Source organism: Paramisgurnus dabryanus, chromosome 10 (genome assembly GCF_030506205.2).
Source record: "Paramisgurnus dabryanus chromosome 10, PD_genome_1.1, whole genome shotgun sequence".
Lineage (NCBI taxonomy): Eukaryota > Metazoa > Chordata > Actinopteri > Cypriniformes > Cobitidae > Paramisgurnus > Paramisgurnus dabryanus.
Genome location: NC_133346.1, coordinates 4,813,151 through 4,838,673, shown reverse-complemented (window position 1 = coordinate 4,838,673; position 25,523 = coordinate 4,813,151). Strand labels below are relative to the sequence as shown.

At 41.4% G+C, this 25,523-nt stretch overlaps 2 protein-coding genes across 2 annotated transcripts; both read left to right on the top strand.

Annotated features, from left to right (window-relative positions):
• Positions 1–310: 310 nt before the first annotated feature.
• On the top strand, positions 311–24,002 carry ggt5b (gamma-glutamyltransferase 5b). Its single transcript, XM_065261667.2, has 12 exons — positions 311–590; positions 9,760–9,887; positions 10,521–10,616; positions 12,607–12,802; positions 13,584–13,744; positions 13,836–13,982; positions 14,081–14,211; positions 19,320–19,501; positions 19,596–19,687; positions 19,909–20,021; positions 22,349–22,459; positions 22,652–24,002. The coding sequence occupies exons 1-12, from the start codon at positions 427–429 to the stop codon at positions 22,796–22,798; spliced, it is 1,668 nt and encodes a 555-aa protein (XP_065117739.1). The 5' UTR covers positions 311–426; the 3' UTR covers positions 22,799–24,002.
• LOC141282880 (uncharacterized) lies at positions 16,530–17,679 on the top strand. The gene is made up of 2 exons (XM_073815957.1): positions 16,530–16,558; positions 16,659–17,679. Exons 1-2 carry the CDS (start codon positions 16,530–16,532, stop codon positions 17,677–17,679), a joined length of 1,050 nt encoding a protein of 349 aa, XP_073672058.1.
• Positions 24,003–25,523: the final 1,521 nt, after the last annotated feature.

Below are 25,523 nucleotides of genomic sequence, written 5' to 3'. Positions count from 1 at the left end.
TGATTGGATAATCCGTGTTTTAGCTGTCCTGTAATATTTGCATAATTAATGAGCTAAAATGCTTGGTAATCATCCTTGAAACATCCTAGATTTGTGTTATTTGACAGGAAATGTATTATTTGATAGAAGTTTATGAATCTTAATAATAATTTAAAGGTCTATAAAATGATGTTATTCCATTTCTAGTGGGTTTGTTGCGGCGCGTGCTCGTGGCTTACCGCGCTAATGATCTAACACCTCACCTTTTCTCTGTACATACGTGTATTGAAAGTCAAGTAAGCGTATAAAAGGCATTCACTTCACTTGTATATTTCAGTGTAAAAAACACTTTCACTCTGCCGCGCGACTTCTCCGCCCATCGCACTCAGCTTGTCTCTCAGGCGCGCGTCCGTTTCATTCTACCTGAACGCGCTGAACGCACACAGCATGGCTAAATCTCAGTCCAGACGCTGCTGTCTGTGCATACTCGCTTTTGTGTTTATTGCTGTTGTTATCTGCATCTGCATCCTTCTGGCCACCAAACAAAGATGCGACGAGTTTACCCATGCTGCCGTTTCTGCGGACTCGAAGATGTGCTCTGATATCGGCAGGTAAGATTTTAAATGATCATCTTAATGTTTTACATACAGTATGTGTGGTGCATTAAGCATATGCTTTTAAAGTCTAACTGAATAAAAGTATTTAATGCCATACAGTTAAAGTACAGATCAAATACATATTTTATTTTTGTGATGGAGATGTGCTTTGTTTTGGCTTAACTTTTAACTAAAGATAGTTATAGCTATGCTATAAGGATTTCATATAATGGGCAACAATGAATTTGTTGGAGATAATCAGTTTAAGAGATTAGATAGGCTACTAATACAGCCTTGTCCAGATCCTGCACAGGTGTAGACTTGACCATGACAAATAAAACTTTATTTTGAATCCAAGAACTCACATGCGAATCTGATCTTAAATACGTTTTGATCTGAAGACTTGAAAAAGCGTATTCATAAATGCTTAAAAAATTAGTTTTGTAAACAAATATGTCTCTGCCTTAAGTCATAAACATTACAAGTATGCCTTGCATAACCAGGAAACAGTTTTGATTTTGTCCTGGACACACAATGTTTCGGTTAAATTCTGTGAAGACTCGAACCCTGGCTGAGTTTTTTTTCCTTTTGAATACCACTAAATAATCCATCAAGAACCAAACCACTGCCGGCTGCCAAGCTTGCCAATCCAAAATGACAAGGTTTCAAAACAAGACAAACCAGCTGCACAAAGCCCCACAGAGATGTCAAGCTCTTGGCACATTTTCTGTGTTTTCATCCACGTTTCCTGATTTTGTGCCAAGCTTACAGAGCATTTCCTTGTCTCGATGTGTGAAGTCTTTATGACCACATTTCAAAGAACTTTGCTTTGGTATTGTGTCTGCATGGGGTCATGCTTCGACCTACGCTACAAGGATACAGAGGAGGTTAGTTACAGTTGCTTGGCATATCCCGTATGAGAGAGGCAATTAATGGAATGAAGGGGGCATTTGAGAGTCGAATTCCCACGAGCTGTTGAAGAATACAGCATTTAAATGTAAAATAAAAAGGGATATTATTTAGTCTCAGTCACTCAAGTCTAATACACTGGCATGACCTGTGTGGGTCATAAACGGTAACAAACAAAGCATCTGTTCTGTGTCTGAAAGAAATAAGGACTCTGGGATGACTCCTGATGTTTTCTTAGAAAAAAGCTGTACTTTTATCTGTGTCCAACTTTCAAGAGATTGGTTTTCACGACTAACAGTGAAGTCATCACATCATGGCATCATCTTTTTGGAGTAACATGAAGGTAAATTTCTTGCTTAAAGGCACAATGATAAAGTTTCTTCTATACTGATCTATACTTCTATATAAATATCTATACTGATATTCATACAGTAGTTCCACAAACTATATACTGATATTTTATGATGTTTAAAATGCTGTCATATTTAAAAGCAAGCCTAAAATAAGTTAAATAAATGCAAATCTTCTCTCTGCTAATGCAGAGGATTCAGAATCTGTCCCATTTACTATAAATCTATAACCAGATATCCATCTATGCAGTGAGACAAATAAAAACAATTTTTAAGCCATAGTCGCTTAGAGTTTGGGTTAGAATTGTTGGTTTTTTAAGCCGTAGGAGGACACAGGAACATGTCTATGTACTTATAGAGATGTTACTTATACAGTTCAATTTATAATCCACTTGCACATGTTGCATATGAGAAACAATTTAGAAGAAATCATTCAATTTCCAATAAAGGCTTTTAGGTTTTACTCTTTACGGGACATGCTTGACTCAGTGTTGTGAAAGGACCATTACACTTGAATCTCCAAATCAAATCCAGATTGAACTCAGAACACATAACAGTAGATAATAGACTGACTAAGCGTCCGTTAAAATGCTTTTAAAGACTACGCATTAATGATACATAATAACACATCATCATCATGTGATTAATGTACAAGACTGTATCACATTACAGTAATAACATCACCTTTTGTTACATGCTATCTTATTTTTCAGATGTTCTGTCTTTCTTGTCTTCCTTCGCTGACTTTGAAAGATCTTATTTCGAGATCTTATATCAGACATCTGATCTCATCCGTTATCAAAAAAAAAACTTTTCAGGCTGCTGCATACGCAGACACTGGTCTTGACTCATGCGGTGACAGAGAGCACAAACACACCAGAAAAAAATGTAATGACTGCGCAGGATTTGCTCTGTTGTGAGCTGTCGAACTTGAGTTCATTGAGCTTTGGGGTATTACGATAAATCTGGTTCAGACTTGCCTCAAGGGTCTCATTTGTCAAACACATAGAAAACACACTGACACAAACACATAGCAAAAAACTTCAGGAAATGTCAGACATATCTCAAAGCTCTGTGTTATTCAGGATATCTGTGCGGTCTTTAAATGTTCAACCATATAGGACAGTCAGGGTTCTCCAACCTTTTTATAAGCAAGGGCTACCACAATGGATAAAACAATCTGGAGGGCTACTTTTTTGAAATTACAACTTTTTTGATTTTATTTTACTTGTTGATAAAAGAGTCAAAGCTAATATTATAAATATTGTCATGACTACTGGGTGATCGATGGCTGTGTGATCTGTGTGTGTGTGTGTTGTTTACCTGTGGTGCCGGTTCCTCGTGTGTTCACTAACTCCGCCCCCTTGTTTTGGTAATTGTTCACCGGTGGTGTCTCGTTTACCTTTTCCTTTATATTGCACGTAGTCCTGTCCTTTGTTGCGCGCTCATTGTTTTATCACAGTCCTGCTGCCTGCCTTGTCTTGTCAGTCGCTCTCTGTCTTCTCCTTTGTTACCCCAGGTTTGGTTTCGGCGTTCGGGGACACGTCTTCACCCGGACCGCTCGCTTGTGGAGCATTGGATTATACTGACTTTGTTTGTCTCTCGATACAGCTGGTTCGCTTCGTTTCTAGGCGGTATACCAGCTGTCTCCCTCTCTCCGGTTTGCGTCATCACCCGTGAGTGGAGTTCACCCATTTTACCTTGTGGATTATATTGACTCTAACGACTGTTGTTTCTCGGAACCGCTGGTTCGCTTCGTTTTTAGGCGGTGACCAGTGGTTTCCGGGTGGTCCTTCTACATCTGGATTACACAGTAGTGTTTCCTTCGGAGTGAGTCAACGGGTGTACGCCGTGTGTGGATCTACCAGTGACTTGCTCTCCTGTTTTCTATTTTTTTCTAAATAAACTATTTAACTTGCACTTGACTCTGAGTCCGTTTCCTGACAGATGAGCGCGCCAAAAATGGAGTCAGCAAGTTTAGAGAGTCTGGAGGTGCAGACCGCCCTTCACCAGCAGGGGGCGGCCATCGACCAACATTCGTCGTTATTGTCTGCTGCTGCCAGAGATTTCAGCATCCTGTCTGAGCAACTGAAAGAGCTCAGCAATCGCTTGGACCAAGTGACTCCTCGCCATGAAGCCTCAACCTCATCCGGAGGAGCCGCTTCATTTGAACGGGAGCCACACACGGCTACACCCCCCACCTACAATGGCGATCCCAACACCTGCAGACCCTTTTTACAGCAGTGCTCTCTCGTCTTCGCGCTCCAGCCCCGTTGATTTTCTTCATCCACTTCCAAGGTGGCCTATGTCCTGACTTTACTCACTGGAAGGGCGAGAGACTGGGGTATGGCCGCCTGGGGGGCTAAAGCTCCTTTTACTTTTTCATTTGAGGCTCTCGAGGAGGAGATGTTAAAACTGTTTGACCGCTCACTCAAGGGAGACATGGCAGCGGCTGAGTTGGTGAGATTACGGCAACGTAATGACTCTGTGACAGATTTTGCCATACGATTCAAGACGCTCGCTATTTGCTGCAACTGGAATGACGCGGCATTAAGAGCACAGTTCCTCGAGGGTCTCACGCCAGGTATTCAAGACGAGATTGCACTGAGGGAGCCACCCACGTCCCTGGAAGCTGCCATCGATCTGGCTCTGAGGGTCGAGTCTCGCCATCGGCAGAAAGATCTGCGTCGCTCATTTCGCCAGCTGATGTCAGAACCAGGGGAGATCGCTTCAGAGACGCCCTCCGAGGAGCCTATGCAGCTGGGCAAGTTCCGGATTTCTGCTGGAGAGAGAAATCGTCGGCTGTCTAATGGCCTCTGTTTGTATTGTGGCAAGCCGGGGCATCTGGCAGCTACATGTCCGGTAAAAAGCTCACGCCCGCCGATGAACCTGGGAGTCTCGGTGGGCGCATCGTCATTTAAACCTCCCGTTAACAGCACTACTCTACCTGTCATTATTAACTCTTTCCCGTCACAGGCGTTGCTGGATTCCGGTGCGGAGGCGTGTCTTTTGGATGCTGGGTTGGCCAAGTCCTGGGGTATTCCATTCATCCCTCTCTCCTCTCCTTTGTCTGCCTGGACATTGAAGGGCCAGCATATGGCTGTGATCACGCACCGCACACCCCCTGTGAGTTTGTTTGTTTCTGGCAATCATCGTGAGGAAATTGAATTTTACATCCTAGAGGATTCACAATCGCCAGTCATTTTAGGTCATGACTGGCTATCCAAACATAATCCTCACGTTGATTGGCAGAACAATGTTGTGTTATCTTGGAAGTCTTCGTGTTATGTTTCTTGTCTTGGTCCTGCTCCTTCTCTTGTCTCTTGTTCTGTCTCGCAGGTTCCGGCTATCGATCTCTCAGGGGTCCCGACGGAGTACTCGGATCTGTATCAGGTTTTCAGTAAGTCCCGGGCTACTTCCCTGCCTCCTCATCGGTCGTATGATTGCGAGATCAAACTACTTCCCAACACTTCTCCGCCTAAGGGTCGTATATTTTCCCTAGCTAAACCAGAAAGAGAGGCTATGGATAAATACATTAATGACGCTCTTAAAGCCGGTCTCATTCGCCGCTCCTCGTCTCCAGCTGGTGCTGGATTTTTCTTTGTAAAGAAGAAAGACGGGTCTCTTCGTCCGTGCATTGATTATCGAGGGCTGAATGACATTACTGTTAAGAATAAGTACCCCTTGCCATTAATGTCATCAGCATTCGAGTTATTACAGGGAGCGCGCGTATTTACCAAGCTAGATCTGCGCAACGCTTATCACTTGGTACGTATTAGAGAGGGCGATGAGTGGAAGACAGCCTTTAACACACCCTCAGGACACTGGGAATATTCCGTTCTGCCGTTCGGTCTTTGTAACGCTCCAGCTGTCTTCCAGACCATGGTCAATGAAGTGCTGGGTGACATGATTAACAGATTTGTCTTTGTGTATCTCGATGACATTCTCATCTTTTCTCCCTCCATGCAGATACACACTCAGCACGTTCGCATGGTTTTACAACGGCTATTAGAGAATCAGCTATTCGTTAAGGCGGAGAAGTGCGAGTTCCACAGAAAGTCGGTTTCGTTTCTGGGTTTTGTCATTGCCGAGGGAGAAATTCGTCCCGATCCCGCTAAGGTTAAAACGGTTGCCGATTGGCCAGTACCCGACACTCGGAAGGAGCTTCAGCGATTTCTGGGGTTCGCCAATTTTTATCGGCGTTTCATCAGAAATTTTGGTCAGATCGCTAAGCCTCTCACTGCTCTCACTTCACCTAATGTATGTTTCCGTTGGAATAGAGAGGCTCAGGAGGCCTTTGATGTGTTAAAATCCCGGTTCATCTCTGCGCCTGTCCTCTCTATTCCCGATCCGGCTAAACAATTTATAGTGGAAGTGGATGCATCTGATGTCGGGGTAGGCGCCGTTTTATCACAGCGATCGTCTATTGATGGGAAAGTACATCCGTGTGCTTTTTTCTCTCACCGGTTAAACCCAGCAGAACGTAATTACGACATAGGGAATCGGGAGCTGTTGGCGGTTAGACTCGCTTTGGGTGAATGGCGTCACTGGTTGGAGGGAACCTCGGAGCCCTTTCTGGTCTGGACGGATCATAAGAATCTTGAATATATCCGTTCGGCCAGAAGACTAACATCTAGGCAGGCTCGTTGGGCACTTTTCTTTGATCGTTTCAACTTCACCCTCTCGTACCGGCCTGGCTCGAAAAATACCAAACCTGATGCTCTCTCCCGTCTGTTCGAAAAGTCCGATTCGGAGAGGACGGAGACCATTCTCCCGGAGGGGAGGGTGGTCGGCGCCCTTGTATGGGGAATCGAACAGCGGGTGAGAGAGGCCGGCCGGGAGGGGGAAGTTCCGGAGGGGTGTCCAGCGGGTCGCCTATGGGTTCCTGAGCGGTTACGTTCCGATGTCATCCGGTGGGGTCACGAATCCAAATTTGTCGGCCATCCAGGTATTCGGAGAACGTTGGCTGCCGTCCGTCAGCGTTTTTGGTGGCCTTCTATGTCCATTGACGTCAGACAGTTTGTACTAGCCTGTTCGGTTTGTGCTCGTAATAAAGCATCTAATTTACCACCCGCTGGTCTGCTTAAATCTTTGCCCGTGCCCTCCCGCCCCTGGTCTCATATAGCCCTTGATTTTGTCACCGGCTTACCCGCATCTAATGGTAACACTGTTGTTCTAACTGTGGTGGATCGTTTTTCGAAGGCGGTTCATTTCATTCCCCTGCCCAAGCTACCTTCTGCAAAAGAGATGGCTCAGGTTTTGATTAATCACGTTTTTCGGTTACATGGTATTCCGACTGACGTAGTGTCAGATAGGGGTCCTCAGTTCATCTCTCGTTTTTGGCAGGAGTTTTGTAGACAAATTGGCTCCACGGCCAGCTTGTCTTCTGGTTATCACCCGCAGACCAATGGGCAATGCGAACGGGCTAATCAGGATCTCGGTAGAACGCTCCGCTGTCTGTCGTCACAATATCCGAATTCCTGGTGCGATCAGCTCCCGTGGGTTGAGTATTCTCATAATTCTCTTCCCGTTACGTCTACCAATTTGTCCCCGTTTGAACTTTCCATCGGTTATCAACCTCCCCTGTTTCCATCACAGGAGCCCGAGGCAGCGGTTCCGTCTGCGTTAGCTTTCGTACGCAGGTGCAGACGCACCTGGAGGAGAGCTAAGACACTATTATTATCTAACTCCAGACGAACCAAAGCTGCAGCTGATCGTCATCGGCGACCTCCACCCCGTTACGTTTGTGGTCAAAAGGTATGGCTTTCTACCAAGGATCTGTCTCTCCGTGAGCCTTCTCGTAAGCTGGCTCCGAGATTCATTGGGCCATACAGTATTTCTAAGGTCATTAATCCGGTGACGATAAAGCTTAAGTTACCCCTTTCTCTTGGTCGGGTTCACCCTGTTTTTCATGTATCCAAGGTTAAACCTGTGATGTTTGCTCGCTATAACCCCCCTGTCTCTGCCCCTAACCCCCCCGCCCCTCGTCTAGTGGATGGTGCCCCTGTCTACACTGTTAAGAGGTTACTAGACTCCCGCCGCAGGGGCAGAGGATTTCAGTATTTAGTGGATTGGGAAGGATACGGTCCTGATGAGAGGAGCTGGGTTCCGGGTCGGGATTTGCTGGATCCTGGGCTGATCGAGGACCTCCGTCGGCGACAGGGTGAGTCCCCCGGTCCGTCTGGTGCCGGTCGTGGAGGGGGGGCTACTGTCATGACTACTGGGTGATCGATGGCTGTGTGATCTGTGTGTGTGTGTGTTGTTTACCTGTGGTGCCGGTTCCTCGTGTGTTCACTAACTCCGCCCCCTTGTTTCGGTAATTGTTCACCGGTGGTGTCTCGTTTACCTTTTCCTTTATATTGCACGTAGTCCTGTCCTTTGTTGCGCGCTCATTGTTTTATCACAGTCCTGCTGCCTGCCTTGTCTTGTCAGTCGCTCTCTGTCTTCTCCTTTGTTACCCCAGGTTTGGTTTCGGCGTTCGGGGACGCGTCTTCACCCGGACCGCTCGCTTGTGGAGCATTGGATTATACTGACTTTGTTTGTCTCTCGATACAGCTGGTTCGCTTCGTTTCTAGGCGGTATACCAGCTGTCTCCCTCTCTCCGGTTTGCGTCATCACCCGTGAGTGGAGTTCACCCATTTTACCTTGTGGATTATATTGACTCTAACGACTGTTGTTTCTCGGAACCGCTGGTTCGCTTCGTTTTTAGGCGGTGACCAGTGGTTTCCGGGTGGTCCTTCTACATCTGGATTACACAGTAGTGTTTCCTTCGGAGTGAGTCAACGGGTGTACGCCGTGTGTGGATCTACCAGTGACTTGCTCTCCTGTTTTCTATTTTTTTCTAAATAAACTATTTAACTTGCACTTGACTCTGAGTCCGTTTCCTGACAAATATGTAATAAATAAATATTAAAATTAAGTTTATTAATAGATTGTGCTTTGGCGGACAACTCCCACGCTCTGTGTGGGCACCATGTTGGAGACCACTGATATAAGACATACATAAGCATATACACTCACCTAAAGGATTATTAGGAACACCTGTTCAATTTCTCATTAATGCAATTATCTAATCAACCAATAACATGGCAGTTGCTTCAATGCATTTAGGGGTGTAGTTTTGGTCAAGACAATCTCCTGAACTCCAAACTGAATGTCAGAATGGAAAAGAAAGGTGATTTAAGCAATTTTGAGCGCGGCATGGTTGTTGGTGCCAGACAGGCCGGTCTAAGTATTTCACAGTCTGATCAGTTACTGGGATTTTCACGCACAACCATTTCTAGGGTTTACAAAGAAAGGTGTGAAAAGGGTAAAACACCCAGTATGCAACAGTCCTGTGCGCAAAAAATGCCTTGTTGATGCTAGAGGTCAGAGGAGAATGGGCCGACTGATTCAAGCTGATAGAAGAGCAACTTTGACTGAAATAACCACTCGTTACAACCGAGGTATGCAGCAAAGCATTTGTGAAGCCACAACACGCACAACCTTTAGGCGGATGGGCTAAAACAGCAGAAGACCCCAATGGGTACCATTCATCTCCACTACAAATAAGTAAAAGAGGCTACAATTTGCACAGCTCACCAAAATTGGACAGTTGAAGACTGGAAAAATGTTGCCTGGTCTGATGAGTCTCGATTTTTTGTTGTTTAATAGTCAGACTATTAAAATAACTGAAACCGGAAGTAAAGTTCGGACCAGACGCGTCACCGCATGTGCGTTCAATGAAACGGTCTATACTGTATTTGTCCAGTATCATAATGAAAACGCATCAAAACTTTTCACAGTGGGAATTCTCACCTTCAGGCAGTGAGAATAAAGGAAAAAACACAGATTACTTGGCCCTGTTTAACGTAATGTAATGTATAAGGTTTTTTGTTACAATTAACCATGCTTTGGCTTTTCACCTTTATATATTCTGTTTACAGGGATATGCTGCTTCAAGGAGGCTCAGCAGTCGATGCGGCCATTGCTGCTCTTCTCTGTACTGGATTGGTTAACCCACAGAGCATGGGTTTGGGAGGGGGGGCCATCTTTACCATTATGGACAAAACCGGTATGTGGTTTTACTGGGCTCTCCTGATTTTGCCAAGTGGTTGATGTCCTCAACATTTCAATCAACCAATCAGATTTCAGAAATAAGTTTACAGTTTGTTTTAAGTTTAAGCTTACAACCGGTTTTTTATTTAAAAAAATGTTGTCCTTGGGTCAACACAATATGTTGCCCTGAGGACATCTCTCACTTGGCAAAATCAGTTCGAGCGGTTTTACTGTAGCAGCCTTCTGAATAGAATATATATTGAAAACACATGTTTAACATTTACTGTAAGAAAAAAATGTCACTGGTGCAGATTTTGCTACCAATATGTACCTCTGTGGTGCGTCAGTCAAATATTTGCTTCCTCATCCAATCAAAACTTTTTGGCTTGTTTACTGAGGAGCGGCAGATATAGGCTATTTGCATATTTATACATTTGCATTAATTAGCTTACTTCTTATGCTCTCATGTTCATTCAGTTCAGACCATTATAATCTGTTCTTATTCTACAGCATTTTTGCTTGCTTGGTTTCTCTTGTGGTTTCGTGGAGAACTCGTTTGACATGATAGTTTATATTCTGAAGCATTTGGCAAAACCCCAGAACATGAGCTTTACTGGTTCCCACTGAAAATATCTTCTTTCTTTTTAAGGCAAGGTGCAAGTCATCAGCTCACGAGAGACGGTCCCAAAACGTTTCAGAGCGGATTTTCTGAAGGACTGTCCGAAGTCTATGACCTTTATCACTGGTAAATGAAATCAGGGTACATTGCCCTTCAGGGATTTGGTATGACCAAACCTTAAATGATTTATTATTCCTATATATGGTATTTTGGGTTTCATTTGGGTTACATTTCTAATAGTACTACAGGGTATTATTTTCATGGAATAAAATGCGAGCAAGATATAGAAAGTACAAAATGACATTGTGCGTAGGAGAGGGGAATTTTCATTTGGGGGGTATGTACTGTATACAATGGACCTGCTTTGCTTGTTTTATTTTCTTGAATTCACTTCCTTGGGTAGGCTCGGATGTCAAACTGTACTTATTCTACTGCCAGATATATTTGACAAGAATGCATACCTAGTTTGTAAAAACAAACTATTGTGTAGTTGTTTCCCATGCTATTCATGCATAAGATTGCATCTATTTATAATTCATTTGTATTTATTTTTTTTAATGATATGAAAGAGATTGGTTTCTTTCCAAAGTCAATACGTTATGTAAGAGCTAAAAAACATGTTTACTTCATGGTTTTATTTAATAAGCTTCCAAAGAAAGCTTTCAAATCAGAAATAAATGCTCCTATATAGGCCATTTCACACTGATTCCATCAGACGCACCTGTTGGCAGATTTTGGATCAAAGTAAATGAGACTCCAGAATGTTTGGTTTTGTTGGAGTTGTTTGTTGTTGGACCAGTGTGAATTGGCCTTTTTCAGCTGAGTGGTAGATTATTGCATTTGCAGCGCATGGATTCACATTTTGGACCGGTTTGAACCCAGAGATACGTTTTTCTTAACAGTAACCGCACAGGGGTGCATTTCCCGAACTCTGTGAACTGAACTGATTTTGTCAGATGAGAGAGACATGCTAAATGTGTCTCCAAAGTTAAGAAACCACTTATATAGTTGATGATGTCACATGGGAGTACTAATTAATCTGTTCAAATCGATTTAAAGTCACGTTATTCCATAATGCACATTGCGTCGGAAGACAGATTTTGTTATTTCTGTTGTTTTATTTCAAGATATTTAATTCATGCGCAAGTTTCCACTTACGTCACTCTCCTAGTGATTCCCCAGGGTCCTAAAGTCCCCAGGGTCCTAAATCGTCTGTAGAAATGCGCACTTTACAAAAACAATGCTTTATTTCTGTTTACAAACTAAAAGACATAAAATGGACTTTGTCTATATTTAGCAAGACGGATATTAAATGCACTTCATGTTGCTTGCTTATTTTACATTTCACAAAGCCTTTTAAAGATGTCAAATAAATCTTTGGTGTCCCAGATTGCGTATGTGAAGTGCATCTCAAAATACCACAGAGATAATTTATTATAAAATGTTTAAATGTGCCACTTTGTATGTTTGTCCTTTAAAATGCAAATGAGATGATCTCTGCACTAAATGGCAGTGCGTGGTTGTATTGTACAGATTAAGGGGCGGTATCCCCTTCTGACATCACTAGGGGAGTCAAATTTCAATTATCTATTTTTTCACATGCTTGCAGAGAATGGTTTACCAAAACTAAGTTACTGGGTTGATCTTTATCACATTTTCTAGGTTGATAGAAGCACCGGGGACCCAATTATAGCACTTATACATGGAAAAACTCAGATTTTCATGATATGTTTTCTTTAAATAACAAAGAACTGTGCTTCTAACCACAGCTCGACAGCTGTAGTTATAACCACACAAGTTTGTGATGCAATTTGCGAATGTCCGCTGGAACGATGGTTTTGGGAAAGACTTGAATCATTGAACTGTGGTGAAACAACAGAATTTGCGACTGTGATGCTTTTGGGAAACGCACTTCAGATTGTTCCCATATAAAAGCAAAACACTATGGAAGTCAATGGGTACCATTAACTGTGTGCTTATTATCATTTATCAAAATCATTTCTTCTGTGTTCAATAGAAAAAAGAAACTCATACAGGTTTCAAACCATGTAAGTGTTGGATAAATACATTTTTATTTCAGTATGTTCCTTGAAATATCTCATTATTTGTCTCATAGGAAGTCAATGGATAGGTGTACCAGGAGAACTGCGTGGTTATGAATATGCACACAAGCTGTATGGACAGCTGCCCTGGGACAAACTCTTTGAGCCCACCATCAAGCTGGCACGAGAGGGCATCCGTATGCCAGAATACCTCGGCAAATTTCTGCAGGCTGATATGGTGAAACGATTGATTCAAAACAGTGGACTCTGGTACTTTATCTTCTCAATCAGACACATTAATAACAGACTGCTTTTTACTTGATGACTGACAACTCAATGGGATAGTTTATTTAAAGACACATGTATGATAAACCTTGTAGAGCAATCCGGATGACTGATGCCAAAGAAGTAGGTTATTATTTTGCCTCGGGCAAACCACAGGAAAACAAGAGCTCTGTCATTGTTGTGAAAGATACATAAGAGATCATGAACTTTGATATCATTTCTCCTGTTTTTTAGCTTTTAAACAAATACATAAAGGGTCATCTGTACAGTATCATTACTACATTTTACACTTTAACGCTTTCTAAAGAGAGCATAAAGAGTCCGGGTCAAACCACAATGTGAAAAAAATGCATTACATTTTTATAAAATATTTGTTGCATTTTTTATATTGTAATTTATTTGTAGATTTATTTATTTTTATATTTACTATTAATAATAATATTTATCCCCATTAACTGTATAAAAAAATCTAAAATGTCTAAAAATAATATATATTCGGTACATTTCATAATTTTTTCTTCGCCATTCTTGTGAAGCTGTTTTGAAGCAATGATGAATGTGACTTGACTTGAAAAAAACTAAAATTTTAATAGTCCTCCAAAAGACTTATGGCATAATAATAATGACATATTTTCCTTTCGTTTGAATATTGCATATTCACTTCTGCTATTCATACGGTTGGTTTATGTCAATGAAAAGCTGTACTGCATGTTTCTCTTACCCCGAAGTTATTTTTCTAGCTAATTCGTCTATACATGTTTTGTAGTGATTTGTTCTGTCACAAGAACAAGACTGTTTTTGGCCCAGGAGATGTCTTGAGGTTCCCTAAGCTGGCGGAAAGCATGGAAATTATCGCCAAAAATGGAGCTGATGCCTTCTACTCGGGACAAATTGCCAAGGATTTAATCGACGATGTAAAAGCTGCAGGTGCTTAATGTCTGCATGCAAACAATTTACAGTTACAACAGATTATTTTTGGCAGCTCTGTTTGTTTATACACAATACATTTGTTTTTAAGGCGGAACATTATCACTAGAAGATCTGAAAGATTTCGAGGTCAGAGTAACCGACGCGTGGTCTGTCCAGCTGGGGGAATACAAGATGCACTTCCCTCCTCCACCAGCAGGAGGCGCAATACTCAGCTTTATCCTTCAGCTGATGCTCGGTAGGTCTGCTGGAAGGCTTAAATCAAAATTAACTAAGTATGAATAACTGAAACAGCTGTTACGCATTAATATTTAGTATCCGTTTGTTTGTCCTAAGGGTTCGGGCTCTCGCCAGCCTCCATCGAGGGAGACCAGAAATTCGTGACTCTTCATCGCTACCTCGAGGCGGCCAAATTTGCACACGGACAAAAGCGCAACTTTGGAGACCCATACTTCACCTCCAGAGATGTAAGGCGCCTGAAGCATTAGCAGTGATGTGTTTCTTCTGTTCTTTCGTGGTTAATGTAAACATTACACAACGCCAAAGTTTTCCCTTTGTTGGCTGCTGTTATGTTGACTATTTTTGGCTTTGCAAAGCATATATCCGGGGGCAGTCGTAGGGTTGAGTAAGGGGTCATATATGTCATTTCTTCCGAAGGCCACACAAATGCCAGTGATTCATTTTCTAAATATAAACAACAAGAGATTAAGAATAATAATAAACTATTTCACATCTGGCATAACAAGATAAGGACAGACTAAATTATGTTTGATTGTGCGTAAATGCTTGTTTTAAAATTGTGACAAAGACGTTTTAGTTGTTTAGAGTTTTAAAACTTGATATGGCATCTTTAAAATGTGCAAGTAGCTAAAATGTATTCCTGATGCTGGCCTGGTAGAGCATTATTAGCAACGCAAAGGTCATGGTTTCGATCCATAGACTTATATGGACATGTCCGTGACGTCACCCATTGGAGCCTGACGTCACCATCTTTGCAGCGGATAACCGAAAATGGGTAAACAGGAAAAAAAAAAAAAAAAATTTGGGTAAACAGGTGGGATCCCAGCAAACACAGAACGTTCCCCTAACGTTAGTTTTAGGTTATTTTTGGGGAACTAAATAATAATGTTCTGGGAACGTTATTTTTAGGTTTTATTTTTTCAACCATAAAATAACGTTCCCATAACGTTGCAGGGTGGTTATATTAAAATAATCTAAAAATAACTTATACAGAACGTTCTCTAATGGTTATTTTTTGGTTATTTTTGTTACCATAAAATAACGTTCCCATGACATTGCATGGTGGTTATTTTTAAATAACCTAAAAAAAATGTATACAGAACGTTCTCTAATGGTTATTTTTGGGGGGTTTTCTGTTACCATAAAATAACGTTCCCATAACAATGCAGGGTGGCTATTTTTAAATAACCTAAAAATAACTTATAAAGAACGTTCTCTAATGTTTATTTTTTTGGGTTATTTTTGTAACCATAAAATAACGTTTTTTCATAACGTTGCAGGTTGATTATTTTTAAATAACCTAAAAATAACTTATACAGAACGTTCTAGGTTTTATTTTTTGCAACCATAAAATAACGTTCCCATAACGTTGCAGGGTGGTCATTTTAAAATAACCTAAAAATTACTTTCGTATACAGAACGTTCTCTAATGGTTATTTTTTTTGGGTTTTCTGTTACCATAAAATAACGTTCCCATAACGTTGCAGGGTGGCTATTTTTAAATAACCTAAAAATAACTTATACAGAACGTTCTCTAATGTTTATTTTTTTGGTTATTTTTGTAACCATAAAATAACGTTCCCATAACGTTGCAGGGTGGTCATTTTAAAATAACCTAAAAATAACTTTCGTATACAGAACGTTCTCTAATGGTTATTTTTTTGTTTTTTTGTAACCATAAAATAACGTTCCCATAACGTTGCAGGGTGGTTATTTTGAAAATAACCTAAAAATAACGTTCTATTTCAGTAAAGAAAACTTTCCTGGCTAACCAAAAACAAACCTTAAAAAAATAACGTTATGGCAACCAAAAAGGAAAAAGTTTTGAAACCACACGCAGCTAGCTCGATCTTGCAACAGCAGCGGCAGTTCACCTGTCACTCAAGTGGCCACGCCCTTAATTATGCAGAAATGTAAGGTGTAACGGGTGTTGCTTTGATGAAAGCGAGTGAGAAGGAGAATCCATTTGCAAAAGGTGTTTATTAGAAAAATCCCAAAAAGGGCCAGCAAACATATCCATAAAGGGTGATCCAAAAACGTAATCCAAATCAGGCACAAGGTCAAGGCAGGCAGAGTTCAATCAAAAATCCAAGTAAACAGGCACGGGTCAAATACAGGCAGAATACAGATAACATAACAGATACAGAGTACAGGGAAACAGGTTGGTTGGGCTAAGCATTAATCAGCTAGGAACAGGTGAACAGGAAGTGACTTATATACAAAACAGACAGGAAGTGTGAACTGAAACATGGCATGATGAATATCAAAATAAAAGTCAGAACAGAGCAGAGTATCAAAATAAAAGTCCAAAATACAAAAATACACAGAACACAGAACAAAACCATTACAGAACCCCCCCTCTAAAGGGCGACTCCCGGAGCCCAACATACAGATAACAAAGTCCAAATGGAGGGTGGGCGGGCGGGCCAGGACCTCTTGGCAAGGCAGGGCAGTTCAGGAGAGGTCCTGGGTCATGAGGCCAGGATGGTCCAGGGTCGTGGGGCCAGCATGGTCCCGGATCATGGGGCCAGCATGGTCCCGGATCATGGGGCAGGTGTGGGCCCGGGTCATGGGGCAGGTGTGGGCCCGGGTCATGGGGCAGGTGTGGGCCCGGGTCATGGGGCAGGTGTGGGCCCGGGTCATGGGGCAGGTGTGGGCCCGGGTCATGGGGCAGGTGTGGGCCCGGGTCATGGGGCAGGTGTGGGCCCGGGTCATGGGGCAGGTGTGGGCCCGGGTCATGGGGCAGGTGTGGGCCCGGGTCATGGGGCAGGCTGGGACCTGGGTCATGGGGCAGGCTGGGACCTGGGTCATGGGGCAGGCTGGGACCTGGGTCATGGGGCAGGCTGGGACCTGGGTCATGGGGCAGGCTGGGACCTGGGTCATGGGGCAGGCTGGGACCTGGGTCATGGGGCAGGCTGGGACCTGGGTCATGGGGCAGGCTGGGACCTGGGTCATGGGGTAGGAATAGACCCAGATCACAAGGAAAGGGAGGATCAGAGTACACTTCGGCCTCCGCCTCGGTGTCCTCTGCCTCCCTCCTGTGTCCGGGTACTACCCCCCCCCAAAAAAAACTTGGAAGAGCTTCCACAGACCAGGGTGACGATATTCCAGATGGTGGAGCCGACGAATCAGACGAGCCAGGTGAGCCAAGTGAATCAGATGAACCAGATAAACCGGGTGAGTCAGACGGGACATGTGAATCAGGCAGGACAGCTGAATCAGATGAGTCAGACGGAACAGGTGAATCAGGCAGAACAGACGAATCTGATGAATCAGGTGGGTCAGACGAATCATGTGAATCAGGTGAGGCAGATGAATCAGATGGGACAGGTGAATCAGGTAAGCCAGATGAACCAGACGGGACAGACGAATCAGAGGAGTCGGGCAGATCGGAGGAGTCGGGCAGATCGGAGGAGTCGGGCAGATCGGAGGAGTCGGGCAGATCGGAGGAGTCGGGCAGATCGGAGGAGTCGGGCAGATCGGAGGAGTCGGGCAGATCGGAGGAGTCGGGCAGATCGGAGGAGTCGGGCAGATCGGAGGAGTCGGGCAGATCGAAGGAGTCGGGCAGATCGGAGGAGTCGGGCAGATCGGATGAGACGGGCAGCTCGGATGAGACGGGCAGCTCGGATGAGACGGGCAGCTCGGATGAGACGGGCAGCTCGGATGAGACGGGCAGATCAGAATCAGGGTCTTGAGGAACCTCGGGAACAAACAAACAGAAGGCAGACCAAACGCACCACAGGGCCATGGCAAATTCAAGAATGTCACAGTCAATGAGGCATACCTCTGTGGCGGTTGTTTCAGGTAGGGCGGCCATCTTGATGATAGGTTCAGGGTGAACAATAGCCCTCATCAGTGCAGGTGTGGTGGTGACGATGGCCCTCTCAATCACAGGTGCTGGGATGACAGTAGCTCTCTCAAAAACAGGTGCAGAAATTGTGGTTGCTCTCACATAGACAGGTGCAGGTGCAGAGATAGGCAGGGTGGCGGCCATTTTGGGATTAGGCAGGATGGCGGCCATTTTGTCAACAGGCATGGTGGCGGCCATTTTAGTAACAGGCATGGTGGCGGCCATTTTAGGAACAGACATAGACAAAACAGGCATAACAGGGCTTGGCGTGTTGTGAATATTCACTGGAGGTGCATCCCCAACACCCACAGTGAATGGTGAACCACACAACAAAAGAGCGTGATCGATATACATCTCAATGGTCCAGTGTGGTGTATGGAGCGGCATGGAACGGGCAATGTCTCGATCTAGTCCACAATAAAAAATGTCTTTCAGAAAAGAATCTTTGAAGTTTACCTGATATGATAGTTCACAGAAATCCTCTACATAGTTCTCAATGGGGCGGTGGTTCTGGCGGAGACAAACAAGTTGATCTGCTGGAGTCATGGTGCTGGTGGGAATTTTCAAACCTCTGCTGGATTCCGGTTTAGGCTGATTAACCTGTAACGGGTGTTGCTTTGATGAAAGCGAGTGAGAAGGAGAATCCATTTGCAAAAGGTGTTTATTAGAAAAATCCCAAAAAGGGCCAGCAAACATATCCATAAAGGGTGATCCAAAAACGTAATCCAAATCAGGCACAAGGTCAAGGCAGGCAGAGTTCAATCAAAAATCCAAGTAAACAGGCACGGGTCAAATACAGGCAGAATACAGATAACATAACAGATACAGAGTACAGGGAAACAGGTTGGTTGGGCTAAGCATTAATCAGCTAGGAACAGGTGAACAGGAAGTGACTTATATACAAAACAGACAGGAAGTGTGAACTGAAACATGGCATGATGAATATCAAAATAAAAGTCAGAACAGAGCAGAGTATCAAAATAAAAGTCCAAAATACAAAAATACACAGAACACAGAACAAAACCATTACATAAGGCTTAATATAATTTAAGCGGATGAGATACACAAAACACACGGCACAGGACCAACATGCAAGCGACCCTTTATTAAAAAAAGTGATTTTTGGGGAGCAGTTTTGCCTTTAGTTGACAGACAGTTAGTTAAGGAGAGGACAAGAAGGTACATGGTAGAGGGGGTACGCGACCGAGAAAAGCTCCCCCCTGCCAGATTATGCCCCCCTTCATTGAAACTGCTGCCTGATTTGATAATCCTAACCTCATACCTAATCTTTACCCAAACAAACCATAGTAGGAAATGAGAGGGGGCATAATATGCCAGGGGTGCTTTTTTAGGCATTTTACAATGAACTGGAAATGTAACAGTTTGTGAAAGCACACCTGTGCCATATGTCGAAGCACTGACATGGCTCTGACTAGCAAATCTTATTCTGCAGCTATGCATTTTCTTTGTGTCCTTTCAATGTAGATGACATACATAACAAACAAGATGTTCATAGACAGAATCAGGGCATTGATCGATGATGGCACCACGCACAACGCTTCCTACTACAACATCACCCCATCTGTGGACCGCTTTGGCACGACTCATGTTTCAGTGATAGCAGCAGATGGCACTGCTGTGTCAGTCACCAGCACCATCAACCAACTGTGAGGAAAAACTCAAGCAACTCCTGTTAACCATAATCTGTCTGATAACATATTTGTACATATTTGTACATATTTTTAATCATTGTTTTTCCAGGTTTGGATCATCTATTTATTCTCCTAAAACGGGTATCATCCTCAACAATGAACTAGCTGACTTCTGTGACAAAACTGATTCTATCATGCCAGGTAAAAATCTGTAACTATAAATAAATCTACTTTTTTATTTGTTTAAGCATTTAGCAGATGCTTTCAGCCAAGGCGAAACAGAGTGATTCGTCTTAGTGAGACAATACTATAAGTGCTATTAATACAAAGTTACTCTGATATAATATAAAATAGTCACCTTTACATTTAACACATTCTGACTTTCGTATTAACTTATCTCTGCAAGTTTTTTTTCTCCATAGATGAGCAGCCTCCTTCCCATATGGCTCCAGCCATCCTTCAGTCTTCATCTCAACAGAAGACACTTGTGATTGGTGGATCTGGAGGAAGTTTGATCACTTCAGCCATGGCCCTGGTCAGCTGAAGTTCACTTTTTTTCTACTGTATAGCTACTTTATCAGTTGGCAGGGCATCGTGTTAGCACCACGCACAAAGGTTATGGGTTTAATCCCAGCGAACACATGCACTGATAAAAAATTTATAGGTTGAATGCACAGTAAAGCATCTGCTTAATGCATAAAATGTAAATGCAATGTATGTATTGCCACCTATGCTGCAAACCATTTTGGGTTAAACCACTGATCTATATGACTGGATTGGGCATGATGCCACAATTGTGATGCCACCGCGCCACCATATTGGTATGCCCAAACATTCTATTAATTAATAAATAATCATGCTTTGTACCATATGTGCATGCAATAATTTGCTGATTACCTGGTGACAAGTTACCTAAACTTATTCAGAGAAATAACACTGACCGTGTTGCTTAATGTCAAAAAACTTTATTTATACAGAATACAGCAGACAGACTCACCTTAACGTTTTTCATAAATCCCTCATCCTGTCTGATTAAAACATAAACATTGCAAATAACACTAGAAGTAACAATTAATTTACGTATACATATCCTAAAAATTGATCTTGTGTGACTGATACGCTGTAAACCAGGTGAATTTATATCATGATTTTGAATGCAAGTCAATGACGCCCTCTGTCGGTTGGGCATACCAAGATGGCCGCTCGAACTTTGCGCTGGCTTCACCTCGCGCCGTTACGTTAAGTGTTCTATGCGCAATCTAGTAATTTATATAGATCAGTGGGATAAACACATTTTTCATCTAAATTTTGTTTAAAGGGATAGTTCACCCCAAAATGAAAATTCTGTCATCATTTACTTACCCATATGTTGTTACAAACCTGTGTAAATGACTCTGTTCTGCTAATCACAAATGAAGATATTTGCATATATTAATCAAGCAGGAAACAGAAGCACCATTGACTTCCATAGTAGGAAAAAATGCTATGGAAGTCAATGACGTTGTTTGGGTACAAACATTCGTTAATATCCTCCTTTGTGTTCAGCAGAACAAAGAAATTTGAACATGAGAAAATTTTCATTTTTGGGTGAATTATCCCATAAAAAAAGATTAAATATAAAATAATTTATAATTACTTACATTCTGGGTTATTTTTGATCTTGTGTGTATGTATGGCATCTAAAAATGTTAAAGGATTAGTCAATTTTCTTAAAAAAATCCAGATAATTTACTTACCACCATGTCATCCAAAATGTTGATGTCTTTTTTTGTTCAGTCGAGAAGAAATTATGTTTTTTGAGGAAAACATTCCAGGATTTTTCTCATTTTAATGGACTTTAATGGACCCCAACACTTAACAGTTTTAATGCAGTTTAAAATTGCAGTTTCAAAGGACTCTAAACGATCCCAAATGAGGCATAAGGGTCTTATCTAGTGAAACGATTGTCATTTTTGGCAAGAAAAATAAAAAATATGCACTTTCAAACCACAACTTCTCGTCTTTCTCCGGTCCTGTGACGCGCCAGCGCAACCTCACATAATACGTCATCACGTCAAGAGGTCACGGATGACTTATGCGAAACTACACCCCTTTTTTAAAGTTTTAAAGTTTATTGTTTAAAATGCTCCGCAAATGTGCGTTTCATATATGTAACCTTTACGTGACCTTTCGATGTCATTACGCAATTACGTGAGGTCACGCTGGTGCGTCACAGGACCGGAGGAAGACGAGAAGTTGTGTTTTAAAAGTGCATTTTATTTTTTTTGCCAGAAATTACAATTGTTTCTCTAGATAAGACCCTTATGCCTTGTTTGGGATCGTTTAAAGTCCTTTGAAACTGCAATTTTAAACTGCATTAAAACTGTTAAGTGTTGGGGTCCATTAAAATGAGAAAAATCCTGGAATGTTTTCCTCAAAAAACATAATTTCTTCCCGACTGAACAAAGAAAGACATCAACATTTTGGATGACATGGTGGTGAGTAAATTTTTTTAAGAAAATTGACTAATCCTTTAAGAAAACAAACAAACAGGAAAGCAAGTAAATACACTTGGCAGGAAAGCAAACTGTAATGTTTGCAACAGAAATTTGAGCCTCATGTTTTTCGTTAAAGCACTTACATAGCTGTCTTGGTACAAAAATGTTTATTTGAGCTCTAAAATGATGTAAATTCTCCTTTTGAGGACAGTAGTTGTGTTTGGTATTCATATATTCACTCTGGGATGCATTAGCTTTACTGTCTGTGATAGTCAAGAGCATGCAAGAGTTGCAGTACACAGACAATAGGTTGAAAATAACCCAGCATATTCCTCATAGACTCATTTTAATGAAAGTTTCTCTCTCCCCCCTCTCTCTTTTTCAGTCCATTATGAACCACCTGTGGTTTGGTATGAGTCTAAACGAATCTATTGCTGCCAAAATAGTATCTGTGAATTCTCTAAACACCATCAGCTTTGAGCGTGGATACGACAAGGTTAGTTCTTCAGTATTTAGACTTTTCTAGCCAAACGTTCATCACAAATACCAGTTACATAAACCCATGTTTTTACTGTGACCTGCATACTGATTGTAATTGCTCATTCCTTGCCCTTGTCTACTTTCAAAACACTGATTATAATCATCATGTGTAAGGTAATCAATTCAATTATTTAATTTTGCTACTCAGTCGGCTTTGGATGCAATGAAGGCTTTAGGACACAATGTGGTGCCCAATCCGTACTTCTTTAATGTGGTCAACGGCATCTCAAAAGATGGACAATGCATCAGCGCTGTGTCTGACGCCAGGAAGAACGGCAGGGCAGCGGGATATTGACCTATCGGCTGCTGATCTGGTGTCAGTTGTTGAAGCAGAAAGTCTTTGATCCCTTTAAGTGACACCTGTGCCAGGGTTGTGCATCCTTTTGAGGACGTTTTATAACACTGCAGTAAGATTTGAGAGTGTGATGTTTTTTATATTTTATATGTTGGGGCTAGTTGTCATATGGGAAAGGCTTAGTATCTAGCCTATAAGGTTTAAAAATCTAAAGTTCAATTTAATATTTGTGTATTTTTTCACTTTTGTTTGTGTTTTTGCTGTTTCAACTTGGCTTTAAAGACTGTAATAGGCTATTTTTTACTCCAGTAGTTTATAATTCCAGTATAATGCCCTATGCCATTATTGGAGCATGCTATCAGAAAAGGGCAACATTTTCAATATGAACTACATCTTTTTTGTGCAATAACAATAGAAATGGTCAGTAGGTGCCTATTGATATATATGTCCTCCTACCTTAGTGGTGGAGCATTGCGTAAGCAGCGCAAAAGGTCATGGTTTGAGTCCAGAGGACACACATACTGATAAAAAATGTATACTTTGCAATGTACTGTAAGTCTCTTTGGATAAAAGCCTTATGCGTAAATGCCAAATGCATAAATGTATAAAAAAGTCAGAGAAAATATGTTCTGTGACAACTAGCCCCGGTCTCTATACTTTGTTTTTAAACTTTGTTCAAAGAATTATGCAACACTGTATACTTTGACAGCTAATTTCATTGAATTAACGCTAAACGTACAATATTTTAAAAAGACAGATATCTCCCTACAAAATCCTTACTGTATACCGTTACTGTACATGTAGGGAGATGCTGTTTTATTCATGTCACAATGTGAATGTTACAAAGTGAATGTAACCGTACAATTACTAAATCATTGTAGCATATATTTTTTTACTTCATGTGTTCATATGCATTTTTTTTGTATTTTCATACCGATGTTTTTTATTTTTCTACTTTTTTATAGGCTGTGTGAATCTTTGTTGATGATTTATTTCTACTGTAATTGTTTTTTAAAGACATACATGTAGATATCTGTCACTATCAGTGTAATATGTTACCTAATCAGACATAACGTTAATGATGTCATGATGCACCAGGGGACCACCCAATAGCACATCACACTATCTCCATTAAATCGCACTTATAAGTGTATTTTCTTTTCTTATGTCACATTTTAATAAAACATTTTTAATGCCTTGGAAAGCAGTTGATCTTTTCATTGACCCATAAACTTTAATTAAGATGGTGGATTATTCTTGAAGTAATTTATATAACCCCTCTCTGTCCAACAGGCTCAAGTTGAAATGAGACTATGCATAAATCATGAAGACAGAAATGTGATTAAATGAAAACAGTTTTATGTGACTCCAGAGAGCCGAATGCAAAAGGCTTTCCCTCCAAGCGTATATGCATTATTAAAACATGCAAATGCTGCTGTTTCGCATACCTCCCATACTGTATACCCAAAGGAATACATTCACAATATGCCTATACGTTAATCCTGACAGTGTGAATAAGACTCTACTTATTTCACAATCACCATAAAGAACCACTTCACCTGATCATTTAGCACTTTTTTACAGTACGTAATCGCTTTGTGGGCCCCTGCTGCCATACAATTATTAACAGATGAATATGCAATCTTGAACTGTATAGTCTCAAACTGAGACTAAAAGTCTCGACAGTACTGGTGGTGCTGTTGTACCGACAGGAGCCATGTGACACGACTTTATTGTCAACCCCTATGGGAGATCTGAGAATCATAAGAACCTGACCTTTTCCAATAGCAGCATGAACCCAACAGCTCTTAAAACCACCTGATGGGTGAACTGAAAAGCACAAGAAAATGCTTAAATATCGGCAAACGAAGAGGCGAGGAGTGCGCTCAAACGATGTCTGCACTGGGTGATTCTCGTGAAATTAGACTTATAAGGTGTCATGAAACATTTTGATAAAAAAAGTTAATGCAAAGAGTATCAAAATAAGAAACATACAGTTACAAACATCTCTTCATGTACTATTTTGCACATGATTTCAAACGAATGTTGTTGTTTTTTCCACATTTAAGGGGAAAATTTTCATAACCGCAACGTGTCCATGACTGGATTTGGGTTCTTTGACATGGAAATATTTATAATTAAAAAATGAAAAGCTTCAGTGCATGTTATAATATAAACATTTACAGTAAAGAAACATGTGGTATTTGGGGATTATTGGTAAATGTAGAGACAATAATAAGGAATATAAATGTGTCCAAGAAAAAGTTTCTCATCCTCCGCAACAATTTTTCTATCATTTTTTAAGCCCTCAAGGAACTAACATTAAAAAAAAAAAAAATAGTTGGAAGGGACATAATTGACTGTGACACTCAAGATGGCTACTAGGTAAGCAGTTCTTATTTTTTCTCTTCAGATAAAAATTGAAATATTGTTTGTCACAAACAATAGTTGTACCTAGACAACTTTTTAGTTCTCATTACCGAAACATAAGTTTTTAAATGCATATATTTAATGTATTATCATGTTGGGGTAATGATAATTTATGAATGATAATCTAAAAAAAATTAATAATTTTATAGGAAATATGTTTTAAATCCTCTAAAAATAATGGTTATAGTAAGTTCTGACCTTAATCTTACATGTGCAAAAAAAAACGGATTTCGTCATTTAGATTTTGCCTGTTTTGTGAGGTAGATAGCAAGTCTTATTACAATAATACTGCCCC

Excerpts from the sequence above, each read along its gene's own strand:
- ggt5b (XM_065261667.2), top strand. The coding sequence starts at position 427 with ATGGCTAAATCTCAGTCCAGACGCTGCTGTCTGTGCATACTCGCTTTT. Across the intron at positions 9,888-10,520 it reads TACCATTATGGACAAAACCG|GCAAGGTGCAAGTCATCAGC; the intron begins GTATGTGGTTTT and ends TTTCTTTTTAAG. Across the intron at positions 20,022-22,348 it reads TCACTTCAGCCATGGCCCTG|TCCATTATGAACCACCTGTG; the intron begins GTCAGCTGAAGT and ends TCTCTTTTTCAG.
- LOC141282880 (XM_073815957.1), top strand. The coding sequence starts at position 16,530 with ATGGGGCAGGTGTGGGCCCGGGTCATGGG. Across the intron at positions 16,559-16,658 it reads GTGTGGGCCCGGGTCATGGG|GTGTGGGCCCGGGTCATGGG; the intron begins GCAGGTGTGGGC and ends GTCATGGGGCAG.